General features: G+C 39.8%; 1 protein-coding gene across 7 annotated transcripts in view; it reads left to right on the forward strand.

Annotated features, from left to right (window-relative positions):
- The window catches only part of LOC121291913 (homeobox-containing protein 1-like), an 87,239-nt gene that overhangs the window by 65,576 nt on the left and 5,645 nt on the right, over window positions 1-16,018 (forward strand). For 5 of the 7 annotated variants that reach the window (XM_041213571.1, XM_041213575.1, XM_041213576.1 and 2 more), the window contains exon 10: window positions 3,234-5,558. In XM_041213571.1, coding sequence (XP_041069505.1) covers window positions 3,234-3,374 — 141 coding nt within the window. In that variant the 3' untranslated portion in view covers window positions 3,375-5,558. Of the gene's footprint in view, window positions 1-3,233; window positions 5,559-16,018 lie in introns of those variants that run through there. The other 2 variants (XM_041213572.1, XM_041213577.1) reach the window with 2 other exon arrangements.

Here is a 16,018-nt window from a genome sequence, read left to right on the forward strand (position 1 = left end):
GTGTTGAAGACGTGCTCCAAAACTAGCCACGTTCCTAGCCAAGATATTCCAGTACAGCTACAACACTGGCATCTACCCGGCAATGTGGAAAATTGCCCAGATATGTCCCATACACAAAAGGTAAGACAAATCCAACTTGGCCAATTACAGCCCCATCAGTCTACTCTCGATCATCAGCAAAGTGATGGAAGCTGTCATCGACAGTGCTGTCGAGCAGCACTTACTCAGATATAGCCTGCTCGTTGGGTTCTGCCAGGACCACTCAGTTCCTGACCTCATTACAGCCTTGGTTCAGACATGGACAAAAGGCCTGAACTCAAGAGGTGAGGTGAGAGTGACTGCCCTTGACATCAGGGCAGCATTTGACTGATTGTAGAATCAAGGAGCCCTAGCAAAACTGGAGTCAGTGGGAATAAGGGGGAAAACTCTGCACTGGTTGAGTCATACCTAGCACAAAGGAAGATGGCTGTGCTTATTGGATGTCAATCATCTCTGTCCCACGACATTACTGGAGGAGTTCCTCAGGGTAGTGTCCTAGGCCCAACTATCTGTAGCTGCTTCATCAATAACCTTCTCTCCATCATAAGGTCAGAAGTGGGGATGTTCACTGATGATTGCACAATATCCAGCACCATTCACGACTCCTCAGATACTGAAGCAGTCTATGCCCATATGCAGCAAGACCTGGACAACATTCGGGCTTGGGCTGATAAATGGCAAGTTACATTCGTGTTACTCAAGTGCAGGCAATGACCATCAGCAATGAGAGAGAATCCAACCATCTCCCCTAGAAACTCAATGGCATTACCATCACTAAATCCCCCCACAATCAATATCCTAGGGGTTGTCATTGGCCAGAAATTGAACTGAACCATTGTGGCTACAAGAGCAGGTCAGAGGCTGGGAATTCTGCAGCAAGTAACTCCTCTCCTGACTCCCCAAAGCCTGTCCGTCATCTACAAGGCACAAGTCAGGGATATGAGGAATACTCTCCATTTGCCTGGATAAGTACAGCTCCAACAACAGAAGAAGCTCGGCACTATCCAGGATAAAGCAGTCCCCTTGATTGGCGCCCATCCACCACCTTCAACATTCACTCCCTCCACAATCGGCGCACAGTGACAACAATGTGTACAATCTACAAGATACTCTGAAGGAATTCACCAAGGCTCCTTCGACAGCACCTTCCAAACCCACGACCTCCACCACCAAGAAAGAGAAGGGCAGCAAACACATGGGAACACCACCTGCAAGTTCCCCTCCAAGCCACACATCATGCTGACTTGGAACTATATCACCGTTCCTTCACTGTTACTGGTTCAAAATCCTGGAACTCCCTCCCTAACAGCACTGTTTGTGTATCTACATCACATGGACTGCAGCAGTTCAAGAAGGCAGCTCCATCACCGCCTTCTCGAGGGCAATAAATGCAGCCAACGATGCTTATATCCTGTGAAAGAATTTTAAAAATTCTCCCCCTCTGTCTTTGCATATAAAGCACCAGTGACCTCCATTGTACAACAGTGGCTGCAAGATGTTGGAGATGTTGTTTGTTCCAGCCTGGAAAGAGCCTGACGTGAAGGAATTCAGGATCACAGTCACCTCTGTAGCCACTGACGATGCCATCCTCGCCCAGCTCTGAGGCTTGCATTAGGTGGCAGATTCTAATGAGCACCTTATTGGAAGGGAGACACACTGGGGTCTCACTGAGGTTGGGATAGGAGAAACTACTAAGGCTTTACCACTTAATGTGTCATCCAAATCTGCAAGATTACATTAGGATCTTATCACTCAGTTCCAAACGTTTATTACAAACCAGTGTTTATCCTACTGTGTCCTCAGGTTATCTGTGATTGGTAGATAACATTTGCAATAATGACGCCTCAAGGCTTGTTCTTTGTATTAAAAAAAGCATGTTAATTGTTTGGTTGGCATGGTTAAAATAAATCAACCTTTGTCTCCAACAACAACTTGCTTTAACATAGAAAAGCATTCTCAGATGCTTCACAGAGGCATTCATTCCAATCCTGAGAGGATACCTAGAGAGATTTGGTAAAAAAAAAAGCTGGCTGAACTATGTTCTGTAATTATATTCTGTTCCTTTTATAACAGCATATACAATATTCAAATCAGAAGCTTTCAATAAGTACCCTGGGAATTTTTTGACAGCATAGATTCTCAATGTTGATAATTCTAGCACCCGACTACAACAGGTGCAATGTTGTTATGTCAGGATCAGGAAGTTAAAGAATTTTGAGAGAATATTCACAGCCAAAAATATCCTCATGAATGAATAGAACTAATATAAAATTATTATAACATATATGTTTGGAAAAAACTTCCATCTTCTGTGGGTTTCTTGGATACATTTTTGTTTTTAGTGAGTGGCTGGGCAAGTTACCCTTATGGCAGTATGCATATATTTGTACCTCTGTAGGGAAAACAAGGAATTGTATTTATATACCACCTTTAACAGAGTAAAATGTCCCAATGCGATTCACAGGAGCATTATCAAACAAAATTTAGCATAAAGAAGGACAAGGAGGGATAGGTTACCATGGTCCCAGTCATAAAGGATACCAGTTACAACTTTGATAAGAGGCAGTTCGGTAATGTGACAGGTGTGGAAGTCTGATTGGAGGGATTCAAGCATGGAGTTCTGGGAAAGATGGATACAGATTTGGGAGGCAGCACCATGTTCAAGGACTTTGGATAGGAAAGGGTGAGTGGATATGGAGCGGCAGTTTGCAAAGGTGAAGGGGTTAAGGGTTGTTTTTTTTTGAGGGTAGAGTTGATGACAGGAGATTTGAATAAGAGAGAAACAGCACCCAAGGAGAGGGAACCATTATCAATATCAGCTAGCATGGGAGCGAGGAAGGGAAATTGGGCGGTCAAGGGTTTAGTGGGAATAGGATGGAGGGAGGGAGATGGGTCTCATGGTCAAGATGAGCTCAGGGAGAGCATGAGGGGAGATGGGAGAGAAGCTAGAGAAAGATGTGAGTTCAGGGCCAGGGCAGTGGGGAATCTTGGTGAATGGAGAGCCAAAGGTTGGATTGTTTTGATTTTGAAAGTGCAGTTTTAAGTGTAATACGAGAGAAAGCTTTTTTACAGAACGGACATAGGAGTTGACAGACACACAACATATGTTAGTGATGAATTGTAAGATTATGTTTTATTTCAGTTAAATCCAGTGCTACTTATATGGCAGTTTGTGTTTTTCCCCTCCTCCATAGGATGAAAATACTTGCCATAGTGACCATCAGCAAGACCCCATCTCATTGGCTGTCGAAATGGCAGCTGTCAATCATTCGGTCCTAGCTTTGGCCGGCCAGGGTGGAAGTGAGATCAAGACAGAAGCAATTGACGATGATTGAACGTAAGGCTGAAGGCAATCAGGATTATATAATGTTATAGACTATAGCCACCTTCTTCCCTATTATATGTACTGTTCCGCAACAGACTATTTAGATGTATATTTATCATTTGTTTGTTCGCTGTGCGTTAAATTGAAAGAAAAGTTCTCATATCATTTTTATAGCTGCCAATGTGATCATCTCATATTAACATATCAGTGAATAGAAGTTGTCAGGTGTGACTTGTGCTAAGGTTTGCTGACAGCTGACTGTGAACTCAACAACCATGTTTTTAATGTATTACTGCACATTACCCAATACAGTTGAAATTATTAGCTGAAGGCAAAATAAAAGCGTTTTCTATTTTCTACATAGCTAGTTTTTTATTAGGGAGGTACGAACAAAAAGTCAAACCAGACCAAACTGGCCCAAATTCGGAAGATGTATGAGCCCAGCACTCTCACTCTGCAGTTCCTTCAAGGTTCCAGCTTCTGGAAACTAAGGAACTGGTGGCTCCATACGCACCCATATCAGATTTTACATTGGACAATTCAGATTGGGCTTTGTTCGTTTGCTCCTACTTTTTAGCATGTGCATAAATCAGGGATAGGGTAGACATTGTACAGTCAAAACCTGTTGTGGTCATTCCCTGGTGAAACAATTTCCCTCTGATCAAATTTTATTTTTAAAATGTCTTTTTTGACTTAATTGTAGAAGATTTGGTTGTATGTCAGCCTCCTAGAATTCTCTGGATGAGCTGCCAAGCCCCTCTTCATGTCTGTTTGTGTATGTGCAATTAAATGGTGATATTTACAACAACTAAAACATACTCATTAGAATTTGCATCTCAGGTTAAGGAGGAACAAAATGTTTGGATCTGACATACCCTCAATAAGTGACACTTTACTGTCCCTGAGTGCTTTCTGCCAGTTTCCACTTCCTCAGAAGCAAGATTATGTTTAATTGAGATATGAAAAAACCTCAATTTTGTGATGTTCTCATCAGCCTAACAGTCATTGCGTCTGTAATTGAGGTCAGTAACCATGCAGTATCATTTTTGTAAGAGGAGGTTTGTGTAAAGAGTGTCACAAAATTTAATTCAGTATTAAATTTGATAACAGAGAAGTTAACTTGTTAGCTGTTTACTATAGGGAGAGGCCCAGCTCAAGGACTAAACACGCAGAGTGCTCACAAATTAGATCCGCCTACAGCTAGAGAAATTTTTCAAATGCCACATAGGTCTCATTGTAACTGGTGCTATGGCATCTTGTAACAACTATCTATAAAACAGTGATGTTACTTCAAAAAATTAACACTCCTGGTTATTTTGAAATTGGTGGGTAACAAAACAGTGGCTGTATTTACCAGGGAAGCCAAAGAAGCCACAACAGGACAGTTGAATTTGCTACTGAATCTTACCTTCTCTTGCACTAGCTGAGGGATGTCATCCCATAGTTAGAGATGTCCTTAGCTGTGCAATCTTATGTTCCTGGCCAGGGAGGTCACTGGTTTAAGGAGGTTAACTTAAGTGTACATGGAATGGATGTGTGGATGAACACTGGCAGAATTCAAGATTGTCAGATTCAAACTTTGTGCTCATTTGTAATCTGGGTGCCTGCAAAACAAGGAACTCGAGTGATTTTGTAAGTGGCTTTTCAATGTTGTAAAACTTTCTCAGCCAGGAGTTACCTTGTGCTGCAGTGTCTCCATATCTTCCAAAGTTAAAGCTGAAGAAAATTTGACATGTCACTGATCTTTTTGCAAATGTTTATTTACCCAAAGTTTGAGACTCTGGTTCATGTCACCATGAGAGATCAGAGTTACTCCCCTTGAAGCTACTACTGTTGCTGACGAAAGCTTCAAAGGAATGAATACAAGTCCTACCAGTAACTTTTTTTTTAAACATCATAGCTGTGGATTTAATTCTAGACTGTAATTAATAATCCAGATTCACAAGCATTCCTGCTTCCTGTGAAGTAGTTCAGTTAAAAGCAATACCATCTTGAGTTTGGCAAAGTAGCAGAAAATCTAGAAACAAGCTGGTCTAGTCCCAGTCTATAATGATATGGTTTCTAAACTAACAATGTCCCAATACTGTCCTTGGACACTGCTGCTAGGAATGGCATAAATGTTGCATATATTAATTTGTTTGACTCATGCCGATGACACATGGAAAAGAGTGTAATTCAGTGATAAAACTTGCTAAGTGTTATTTTAATTATTACCATACCCAGTATTCTCTACATTCTGATCTTTGTTTATGCAGCATTGATCTAAGGCTTCAGCTAATTTCATCCATGTAGGTGTAAAGTGTTATAGCCATTATCAGCTTCAGACTTGCAAATGGAAAATGGACTGAGACAAGTCTTTAGTTTTCTAAAGGATATTCTGGTTATCTCATAGTTCAAGATGTTGCCCTTCATCATGATGGATGCCTTAGTGTTAAAAGGTTCGCAAACCTTAAAATTATACTTTGCCACTATTACTGTAGAAAACATAATGTCCTCACATGGCATTCTTTTGTATGCTATTTTAAAGGACATATGAACTCATTTATTTGTTTCAAATACTTTAGGCTCTTACTAAAACAGTAGACAAAGAGACATCATACAAACACTAATATTTGTACTGTGTAACTTCAGGGGTACTGAATTTTAAAATCACAGTTTATCCACAGGGGGAAAAAATACTTAGAACTGTTTTAACGAATTTCTAAAACAGAACCATATGTATCACCCATGACATGTAACTCACTAACTGAGAATGGATGACCTATAACTCACGACTTTGTTGATCAGAGGATATGAAGTCACCCATGCTTATTTGAATGAACACAATATTTTGCAGTTTAACTGTGTAGGCTTCTCAAGATATTCAAAGGCATTAAAAGCCGGTTGATAGTAATGCCAATGATGAAAGTATGACAGAATTGGTTCAGAGTCGTGACAGAGTCATTTCTACTATGGAAGCTAACCTATTAGTATGGGAGATTATTAACTCCAGGAACATTTCCACCCCATAAATGTTGCTTTTGGGATGTGCAAGAGGTTGAGATCAGAGTTGAATCTGGTTGCTTATGAATTTTCATTTCAGCTGTGTTACACCACATGAGGGGTGAAATTACTCCCCTAGTCTTCCAGGTTTGACTGTAACAGGGTTTTTTGAATTGGGAGAGGATGTGCTTTGCCAATTCTGTAAGAGCCCCAGAGATTATAAGACAGGTTTTCTTAGGTGAAACAAAGAACAAGATAAGTTTATTGAAACTATTTGCCGAATTTTTAAAAACTAGGTAAATCACACCCACTATTTATACATTACACACATTTGTCAGGCACGTGTGTGTGTGTGCGTGCGTGCACACACACACACTAGTACAGATTGCAGAGTAAGAGGATAGGCTTATAGGATTTTTACAGTTCATGAAAAGTAAAACAGAAGAGTATATGGTTAGCTGTTCCTTGGCTGGTCTCGAAGCAATGACTCCACATTGCAGCCGTTTTGTTCAGTTGTAAATCCGGGTGTAGTTGTATGGAGCAGATTTCCACATTTTATTCCAAAAGGTCTCAGTTCGCAGTAGGATGGTTACTTTGCAAACTGAGCACAATACTTATGAGAGACAGAGAGGCACACAATTTCAAAACCTGTGTTCAGTTGCTCAGCATTGTCTTTTGGTCTCTCCCCAGTCCTTAAAAGTACCTTGCTGGCTGTTTATTCCAGAGAAATTATATTATTTCATGCCTGCTGCAGTTATTGTTTCAGAACATGTAATTGCATTTTGATGTCTTATCTCAGAAACATTTGAAAAGCTTCAGGATGGTGTGAAGCCAACAGAGGAATTGCGTCTTTGATGCTCCCCAGGGGCTTGAGTGTCTGTTTTTCTTTCATCCCACTTGGAATTTGAGATAGTATGGATTGCCACAGTCTGGAGAGTTTTCCATTATCTGTAGAAAGTGTCCCAGTGGTTTTTAAAAATCCAGCCGGAGAAAGAAAAATTAGAAATTCCATCTTTAAAAACCACGTCCTCATAACAGCTGTTTCACCGTTAGAATTGGTAGCCTGTGCTTAAGTTGCAGTGACATTACTATAACCTGTCACTTTGTAAACCATCATAGGATCATTGTGCTGTTATATGTAATTAGAACATTTGTACATACACAAGACCAAGCTGGTGAATGCAGCCAGCAGTGTAATGGTAAATAGCAAGTCCACAGAATAACAGACCAACCAACTGAGATCTGCTGCAGATCTCTATCAAATAATGATTCACACATCAAATGGACACCGGGTTATAGGCAAAACCTAGAAAGCTTTGACTTTTAATTGACAGTGTATCAAACTTTAGATTAATTTATAATTTTATTGCAGCTTCTGGTTTAAAAATAAATAAATAGTGACAAATTATAAAATTAACTGAATTAATAAATAAGACTTTGTATCAATTAAGTAACTTAAATTTGTCTTGCTGGTCTTTCTATGGGGCCCCCTGAACTCAAGTAGTCAACAAACTGATGGATTCTCTATCTTTTAACAAGGATCTTGATTGGAGCTGATTTATTAGCTGCTTTTATTTGTGTTAGCTATAATTCCATGTGATAGTGAGCCATCTCATCGTAGGTGAGAGAGGAAAACAACACCTGGCTTGCTTTTGAATTACAGTTCATATGGGAATTATGCTTCAAGAGTGAACTAAATGAATGGTAATTGAAAAGCTTGTGACTCAGATGATAATAACTCAATAGCTGAAAGATAATATATGCAGCCAGGCAGCCTGCAGAAGAAATAATCAGGAGAAAAGGGTATTCTGCAAAACAAAATGTCAACCTTGTGCCTTTGAGATGTTGAAAAATGTTGAATTTCTAGACTAGAAAGATGTCAAATTATATGAGCCAAAGGACAAGGAATAGACCATTGAGTGATTGTAAATGAATAACGAGTGAGTAGAATTACTGCATTAGAACTACCACAAGATGCTTTAATGTGCGTTAATATGTAGCAGTTTTACATGTTATCAAAGTTACACAGCATTTGCTCATTTTTGCCCATGGTCTTAGTATTCTTCTGGGGAATATTCAGTTTTAATGCACAAATTCAGTATTCACATTCTTCTACCTGCTTAAGACTTTATTAAGCACCAATTAAAAGCAAATGTGTTTATTTTGCCTTGCTATAAAGATGCATTATTTCAGCGAGAGTACCAGGAGAAATCCAGCAGGGAAGTATAGAAACATTGTAAGGAATGGCTTAACTGTTTCAATCAACACAGCAACATGGGCATGTTAGCTAGTTTCACTTTGCAAGACAAATTGTTGAAGCTGGAAGTTTGCCAGTAGAAGAGAACCTCCTGAGTCCAAGGCCCAAATAGGAAGGCCGCCAGGACAATGTGGCAGTAGTTGGTCAATCTATAGTTTCCCAACACATAACCAAGATAATCCATTATAAATATTGTGGCTACAAGAGCAGGTCAGAGGCTAGAAATCCTGTGGTGAGTAACTCACCTCCTGAATCCCTAAAGCCTGTCCACCATCTACAAGGCACAAGTCAGGAGTGTGATGGAATACTCTCCACTTGCCTGGATGAGTGCAGCCCCAACAATGCTCAAGAAACGTGACACCGTCCAGGACAAAGCAACCCGCTTGATTAGAACCCCATCCACAAATATTCACTCCCTCCACCGCCGATGCACAGCGGCAGCAGTGTGTACCATCTGCAAGCTATATGGCAGGAGCTCACCAAGGCTCCTGAGAAAGCACCTTCCAAACCTAGAAGGACAACGGCAGCAGACACATGGGAACACCACCACCTGAAAGTTCCCCTCCAAACCACTCACCATCTTGACTTGGAAATACATCGTTGTTCTTTCACTATTGCTGGGTCAAAATCCTGGAACTCCCTTCCTAACAGCACTGTGGGTGTACCTACATTACATGGACTGCAGCGGTTCAAGAAGGCAGTTCACCACCACCTTCTCAAGGGCAGTTAGGGATGGGCAATAAATGCTGGCCTAGTCAGCGACGCCCACATCACATGAATGAATATGGGGCAACATTGAACTCAGCACCAGGATATAATAGTAGACCGATAGTTGCAGGGTTTTTCAAAAGATATGGCATTCCCAGGGTACAAGATTATATTGGCTGCACCCAAACTGCCACTCAATAAGCATTGCATTGTTCCATGGTACTCATCAATGAAGGAGATACTACTCAAAGAACATGCAAATAGGGTAAAAACACTGCCGAAGAATTTTATATATTAACAATGGTTTCTAAGGCATGCTCACAAAATATGGAAATCGTGGGGTTCCTCATTTATCCCCTGGTGAGTAGTTTAAATGGTTGGATCTGGCAAAGATCCAGGCTACCCATTTGGAACATTACTCATGACACTGCTGTACAACTGCATACTCTTCAGCAAAGAATCTACAGTAAACCATGCATGAGCATCAAGATCTTCAGCAAGTAGATATTTGACATGTTGAAGGATTGGTTCTGATATCTGGACTATACTTGCACTGTTGTACAATATGCTCGCTAGAGAATTATCATGATAGTGGTAGTGCACTGCATGTTGTGCAGAAGATACACGGAGTAAAAGTATTAATTCCTCTATGTAAAAAAGGGGGAAAATGTTACTGTCATTTAATGCCTTGTCAGTGCAGTGAGAGGAGTTTCACCATGTGGAAGGTGTATTTTAATTTGAGCAGCATAGTGAACGCATGAGCTGCTAAAAACCATTTGGCCAACACTAATTTCTGATTATGGTACAAATTTAACTAATTATTAGTGGTGGACTGACAGAATTCTCTCCCTGACTTTCCCCATCCTCCTTGCCCCACTATTCACAACAAATAAAGGTCAGGACTTCTGGGGGTCATGAGCCACTTGTCATTATTGGGCAAAAAAAAATCACAGGCAGTGGTCCCGTGATTTTCCAATGAGCCACTCAACGTGCAAGGTTCCATCAGTTGCACAGGGCTTTAGAATGCTTCATCCATATTTTCAACAGCTGTTTTCAAAGCATTTACTTCAGAACTAAAAGAATATATATAAGAAAGATAAATGATAGACGAAACAAAAAAAAATAGACAGCTTTTCTGTCACTGAAGTTTATTGTTAAGAGGTAAGGGTATCTGACTAAACCATAGAAAGTAGAAGTATAGGTTGATGAATAGGATGGTTTAGAATACTTGGCCTTAATTTTCAAAGATACATCGCTTATATTAAAGAATGTGTGATTTGGACGCATTGACAAACATGCTAGATTTACAATGGTCTCTGAAATTGTGTAGGTTCTTAATATGTAGTAATTGAGTTGAATTGTTTAACTTCAGAAACATGCTATCTTCAAAACAGAAACTCTATCTAATTTATACTTGTGGACAAGATCAGGTTTAACCGTGGTGCCCTCAACAGTTGATTGCCTTCCCAGTATCTGCCTGTATAAAGAATGACGACCTGGGTGAGATACCAAAGAGCTGCTGGTGCCTTTTGAAATGTGTACCATTAAAGTTAGTGTCTTCAGGAAAGTGGGCAGTGAGAAAGCAAACAAGCCACGAAGAGTAGGGTGGCGGCAGATTATTAAAGAATAAATGAGACCCAGGATACAATCAGTATACCAGGCATATCAGAAATGAATAACTGTTAGCAGCTAAAACGTTATCAGACATAAAAACTACAAGATGACTAAGGAAAGAATTAAATTTAAATAGCTTCTTTCATGTCCTAAGGCATCCAAAAGTGTTTTGCAGTCAGTTACTTACTTTTGAAATGCAATCACCAGTGTCTTGTAACTCTTTCGAGTACAAACACGTTTCCATCTGTTCCTATTCAGATGAAATTACATTGTTTCGTAGTTTGCCATGGTGAGATTTGAACTCTTGATCTTGGGGTTACAAGCCCAGTACCATAACCACTTGGCTATTTAGGTAACTCTTTCGAGTACAAACCCGTTTCCATCTGTTTCAGATGAAGTTACATTGTTTCATAGTTTGCCATTGTAAGATTTGAACTCTTGATCTTGGGGTTACAAACCCAGTACCATAACCACTTGGCTATTTAGGTAGGCAAATACAGCATGAAACATGCACAGATTTGTCCCCCAATCAACAGTGAGATACATGAGCAGTTAATTTGTTTTTGGAGGTGTTGATAGAGGAAGGAATGTTGACCAGCATACCCTGTGCCCTTTAAATAGTAACCTGGGATCTTTTAGTTGAGCTGGCAGGCAGGCCCTTGAATTAACAGCACCCTTTTGTCAATGCACTGAAGCAACAGCCTAGATGATGTATTCAAGTCCTCGAGTGGAACTTGAACCCCCAACTTTCTGATTTAGGAGTAAGAGAGTTACCATTGAGCCAAGCAGATAATTAATCTTAATTGCACTGATATAGACAAGTATTTCATAAGTAGTATGTCATGGTACTCCATATTCCACTGGTCAACTTCTAGCGCTGATGCTGTCAAGTATTAACAGCTGACAATTACATATGGTAACTATTTTAAGGGTTCTTTCTAAAATGCAAAGGAATACATTGAGACAAGAGCACCCTCTGGTGCATGGTTTCCATTTTGCGGACAGAATGATTTAAAATATATTTTAACCATCCCATTATGATGTGTTTATGTTCCTTTCGATTCTCATACTATGGAAATGTGACAGGTGTTTCCATGTGGAAGTGCCATCTCTACTGACAAGTATTCTGTTATATAAGGCTATTCAATGGTGCCCACATTTTTTTTTACATCCATTTATGTTTACAGTACAGGAGACAAATTGGACCATTCTGTCTTTCCAGGCTCTTTCCTAGAGCAATCCAAACTTAATTCTGTTGTTGTTCTCTCAGAGCCTTGTTTCTTCTTTCGTCCAGACATGCACCCAACTGTACCTCACCACCACCTCCCCTGACCCCTTCTTTCACCCTAAATTGTCAGACTGTTTGTCAAACGTTCAGCACTGGATTAGCAGAAATTTCCTCCAAGTAAATACTGGGAAGTCCAAAATCATTGCCATTGGATTCTGTGACAAATTCCGTTTCCTAGCCAGTGAAAAAAATCCCTCTGTCTGGCAAATGTCAGAGGCTGAACCAGACAGTTCGCAACCTTGGTGTCATATTTGACCCAAGTTAAGCTTCCAACCACATTTCCATCACGAAAACCATCTACTTCTTTCTCCGTAACATCGCTGGACTGTCCCTCCCTCAAATCGTCTGCTGCTGAAACTTTCATTCGTGCCTAGTTACCTTTAGGCTTCAATATTCTAAAGCATTTTTGGCTGGCCTCCCATGTTCTATCCTTTGTGTGACTTGAAGTCATCCAAAACTCTGCTGCCCAGGTCTTAACTTGTACCAAGTTCCATTCACTCATTCCCCCGTGCTTAATGACCTACTTTGGCTTCTGCTTAAGCAATGCCTTAATTTTAAAATTCTCATCCTTGTTTTCAAATCCTTCCCTGACCTCGCCTCTCCCTATTTCAGTATCTCATCCAACTCTACAGCCCTGTCCTCTGCTCCTCCAATTCGGGGCTCCTGAACATCCCCAATTTTAATCCCACCACCATTGGTGGCTGTGCTTGCAGCTCTGGAATTATTTCCCCACACCTCTCCACCTCTTTCCTCCTTGAAGATGCTCCTTACCACCTATCTCTTTGACCAAAGCTCTTCATCATCTCTCTTAATATATCCTTATGTAGCTTGGTGTCACATTTTGTTTGATAATGCTCCTGTGAGGCACCTTGGGGCATTTTACATTTAAAGGTGCTATCGAAATAGAAATAATAATTGTTGTTGTTATCCACATTTCCCCTAAAAGATGCAATAATCTCTGCCTCCATCATTCCCTGGAGTAAAGCATTCCATGCTCAAAATAACATTTTGCACTAAGAAATTTCTAATTTCTCTCCTCATTCAGTTAATATGATAACTGATGAGTTCTAGGAGGCCACAATTTTGAGGCCTTAGCCTCATTGATATTGAGGTGGGTAGTGTGGAGCAGCAGACTAAATGGCCAATATCTGATTGTGTTATGATCCCTGTAGAGACTGATAACGTTTTTTTTTAATTAAAACGAAAAGGATGGCACAACAAGAGTTCACTTTTTTTATTTTTACTGCAACAAATGACTAAAAACACTGTTAACTAAACACTAATTTTATAGGCAACTTATATTTTAAACCACAGAAAAGAATGTTCCTCTTTTATACTTATCACACTCTGCACAGAATTACAGTCCTTATTGCAAATAGTTCACAGTCACTTCTGGCTTCCAAAGGGTTCACATTTTCCCGTTTCTTCGAGTGGTAATTTTGAAGTAACCGTCTCCAAGCACTTCCCTCAGTTTTTGGAGAGTTTCCCAAATTCACTAGCACCAGTAAAGCTCACTCTGATGATGCTTCTTCCCCTCTGGACATGCCAGGACAAACCTCCTGGATTCCTTAGATGGCTGCGGAATGCATCTCATCAACCAGAGACCATCACATTCCCGTATCAGGCTTTGAAAGCTCGCAGAGAACTAGCAGCAGCTTCTCTCTGCTGACCGCACCAGCTGCTGTTCTCTTCCCCTCTCTGTCTTTCCTTCTGCCCCAAAAGCTTCGAATCGGTAAGTCTATTTGCTTGTAAGCACACTGTCCTTGCCCTTTGTTCCCACGTTTGGGAACTTTGCACCTTGTTCAGCCAGTCCCCTTGACTAAATTAGGCTTGTTGTAAGGCAGAAATTGGAAGTCACATGGCCCCCTTCATTTTAATCTAAATTTAAAGACATAGTCCAAAACATTATAATCTTATAAACCTCATAATTGTAACAATTATGGTAGGTAAGTGGGAGGAGAATAATTCCAAACTTTTGCTATAAACATCCTCGACTACACCACCTGTGTAGCCTGCAGTCGGAGTTCTAGGACCACAATTTCCATATTAAAAAGGGCCCAACCACCCAAAACCTCTAAGCGGCCTAGATAGCCAGTTGTAGGCCCTTTCAGAAATGGCACCAACTGTATCATCAGTCTTAATTGGGTGATAAGGTTGCCAATCCCACGTTGGGGCCCTTACTGCCCTGTTAATGCCAAGCCTGGCTGGGAGAAACAAGCACCCTAATAATTCCCAAACCAAAGAAACAGTCTTTCCTAATTCACTTTATGAAAATCCTTCACATTTTAAAAGAGTATCTATTAAATCCCCTCTCAATCTTCTCTGCTCTGGTAGAAATAGTGCCAGTAGCTTAAGTCTCCCATCATAACTATGATCTCGCACTCCTGCCATCATTCTTGTGAATTCTCACTGTATGCTCCCTATAGCTTCCATGTTATCTATATAATGGAGTGCACAAAACTGCAGATAATGGTCTAATAGTGGCCTAATCATTGCCTCTTATAAATTCTCTACTGCAGAGTTAATGATGTAGACTTTATGTTGGAATCTACGTACATCAGGGAAATGCCAGTTAAGTTTTGTAAAATGTTAAGCCTACGAATCACTATTTAAATGTAAAATTGCTATTTACTAGTTTAAATTCAACAGATGTGGAAGCTTTTTGCTTAATTGGTGGTGGTTGGACTGTAAAGCTCCATTGCACATCTATAATGTCCCACACATTATAACTAACAGGCAGTGTTTGCTGTTGTGTGTGCTCTTAGCTAATGAATTGAAAACGGTTTTTAAAATGTGAAATGAATATTTCATTATTGTGTTGTCGAAGCTGAAACGGATTGGTTTGTGCAGAGTTAATTGATTTCAAATGAGTTGTGATGGTAAAATTAGTCTCAATGGCCAGGGCTCAAAGAGGGCAAGAAACAAAGTCAGGGTTCATTCTTCTAATTGCTGTCCAGTTAACCATAGTGAAAAGTGTGCATTTGTGGATATTATGAGTTAGGAGAAAACTGTATGCAAAATAACAACAGTTCTAACAGAATGGAAAACAAATAAGATCCTTGTATTACAAACTGAAAAGCAAGCTTAAAAAGCATAATTTTAATTAAGTGAAAATGATTTTTAACAGTGTAAATTTCTTGAAAACTGGCTCTTAAACTCATTGCCAAACAAATTCCAAAGTTGCCATTTTTTTAAAAAGGACTGTCTAGAGCAAATATACAGTCACTGTACTGCCTTTCAAATGTCACAGCTAGAGTCCTACAATTAACCTAACTAGAAGTACTAACTTAATGCACTTTATTTTACTGAGTGAATATACTCAGTCATTTACACAGCATGATGTTGAAAGATGCTGTTAGTTAATAGTGTCAAATTATTTTTAAAGAAATGTTTTATCCATTCTATTTATTGTTTTATAATAAAACACTCCAAAGTTGCCTTCACCCTCAAAGATACACATTCCAACTATCCAGGATAGTAGGACAAATTAAAATTTGAATATTTCTACACTCTCATTGCTCCTTGCACCATTAACAAGGAGATTGCTTGCTGCAGGAGGATGATTGTGTCCATTTTGTCCCCAAGTTTCTCCTGACTCTTAAGTAGCTGATGACAAGGGTTGGTTTAGATTAGTGTCAGGAGAATACAAGAGTATTTTACCATTCATGGCCCAAAAAATGAAGTTTTTTTTTAAAGTGCTAATTTTGAACATTGTGTCTAGACCAACCTTCATCATGGCCTCCAGTTCCCCTAAAGTACCATTACTATCCGTGAAAATAATTATCAAGAGCTCTTAACAATATTT

This window comes from Carcharodon carcharias, chromosome 19 (genome assembly GCF_017639515.1).
Source record: "Carcharodon carcharias isolate sCarCar2 chromosome 19, sCarCar2.pri, whole genome shotgun sequence".
NCBI classification, from domain to species: Eukaryota; Metazoa; Chordata; class Chondrichthyes; order Lamniformes; family Lamnidae; genus Carcharodon; species Carcharodon carcharias.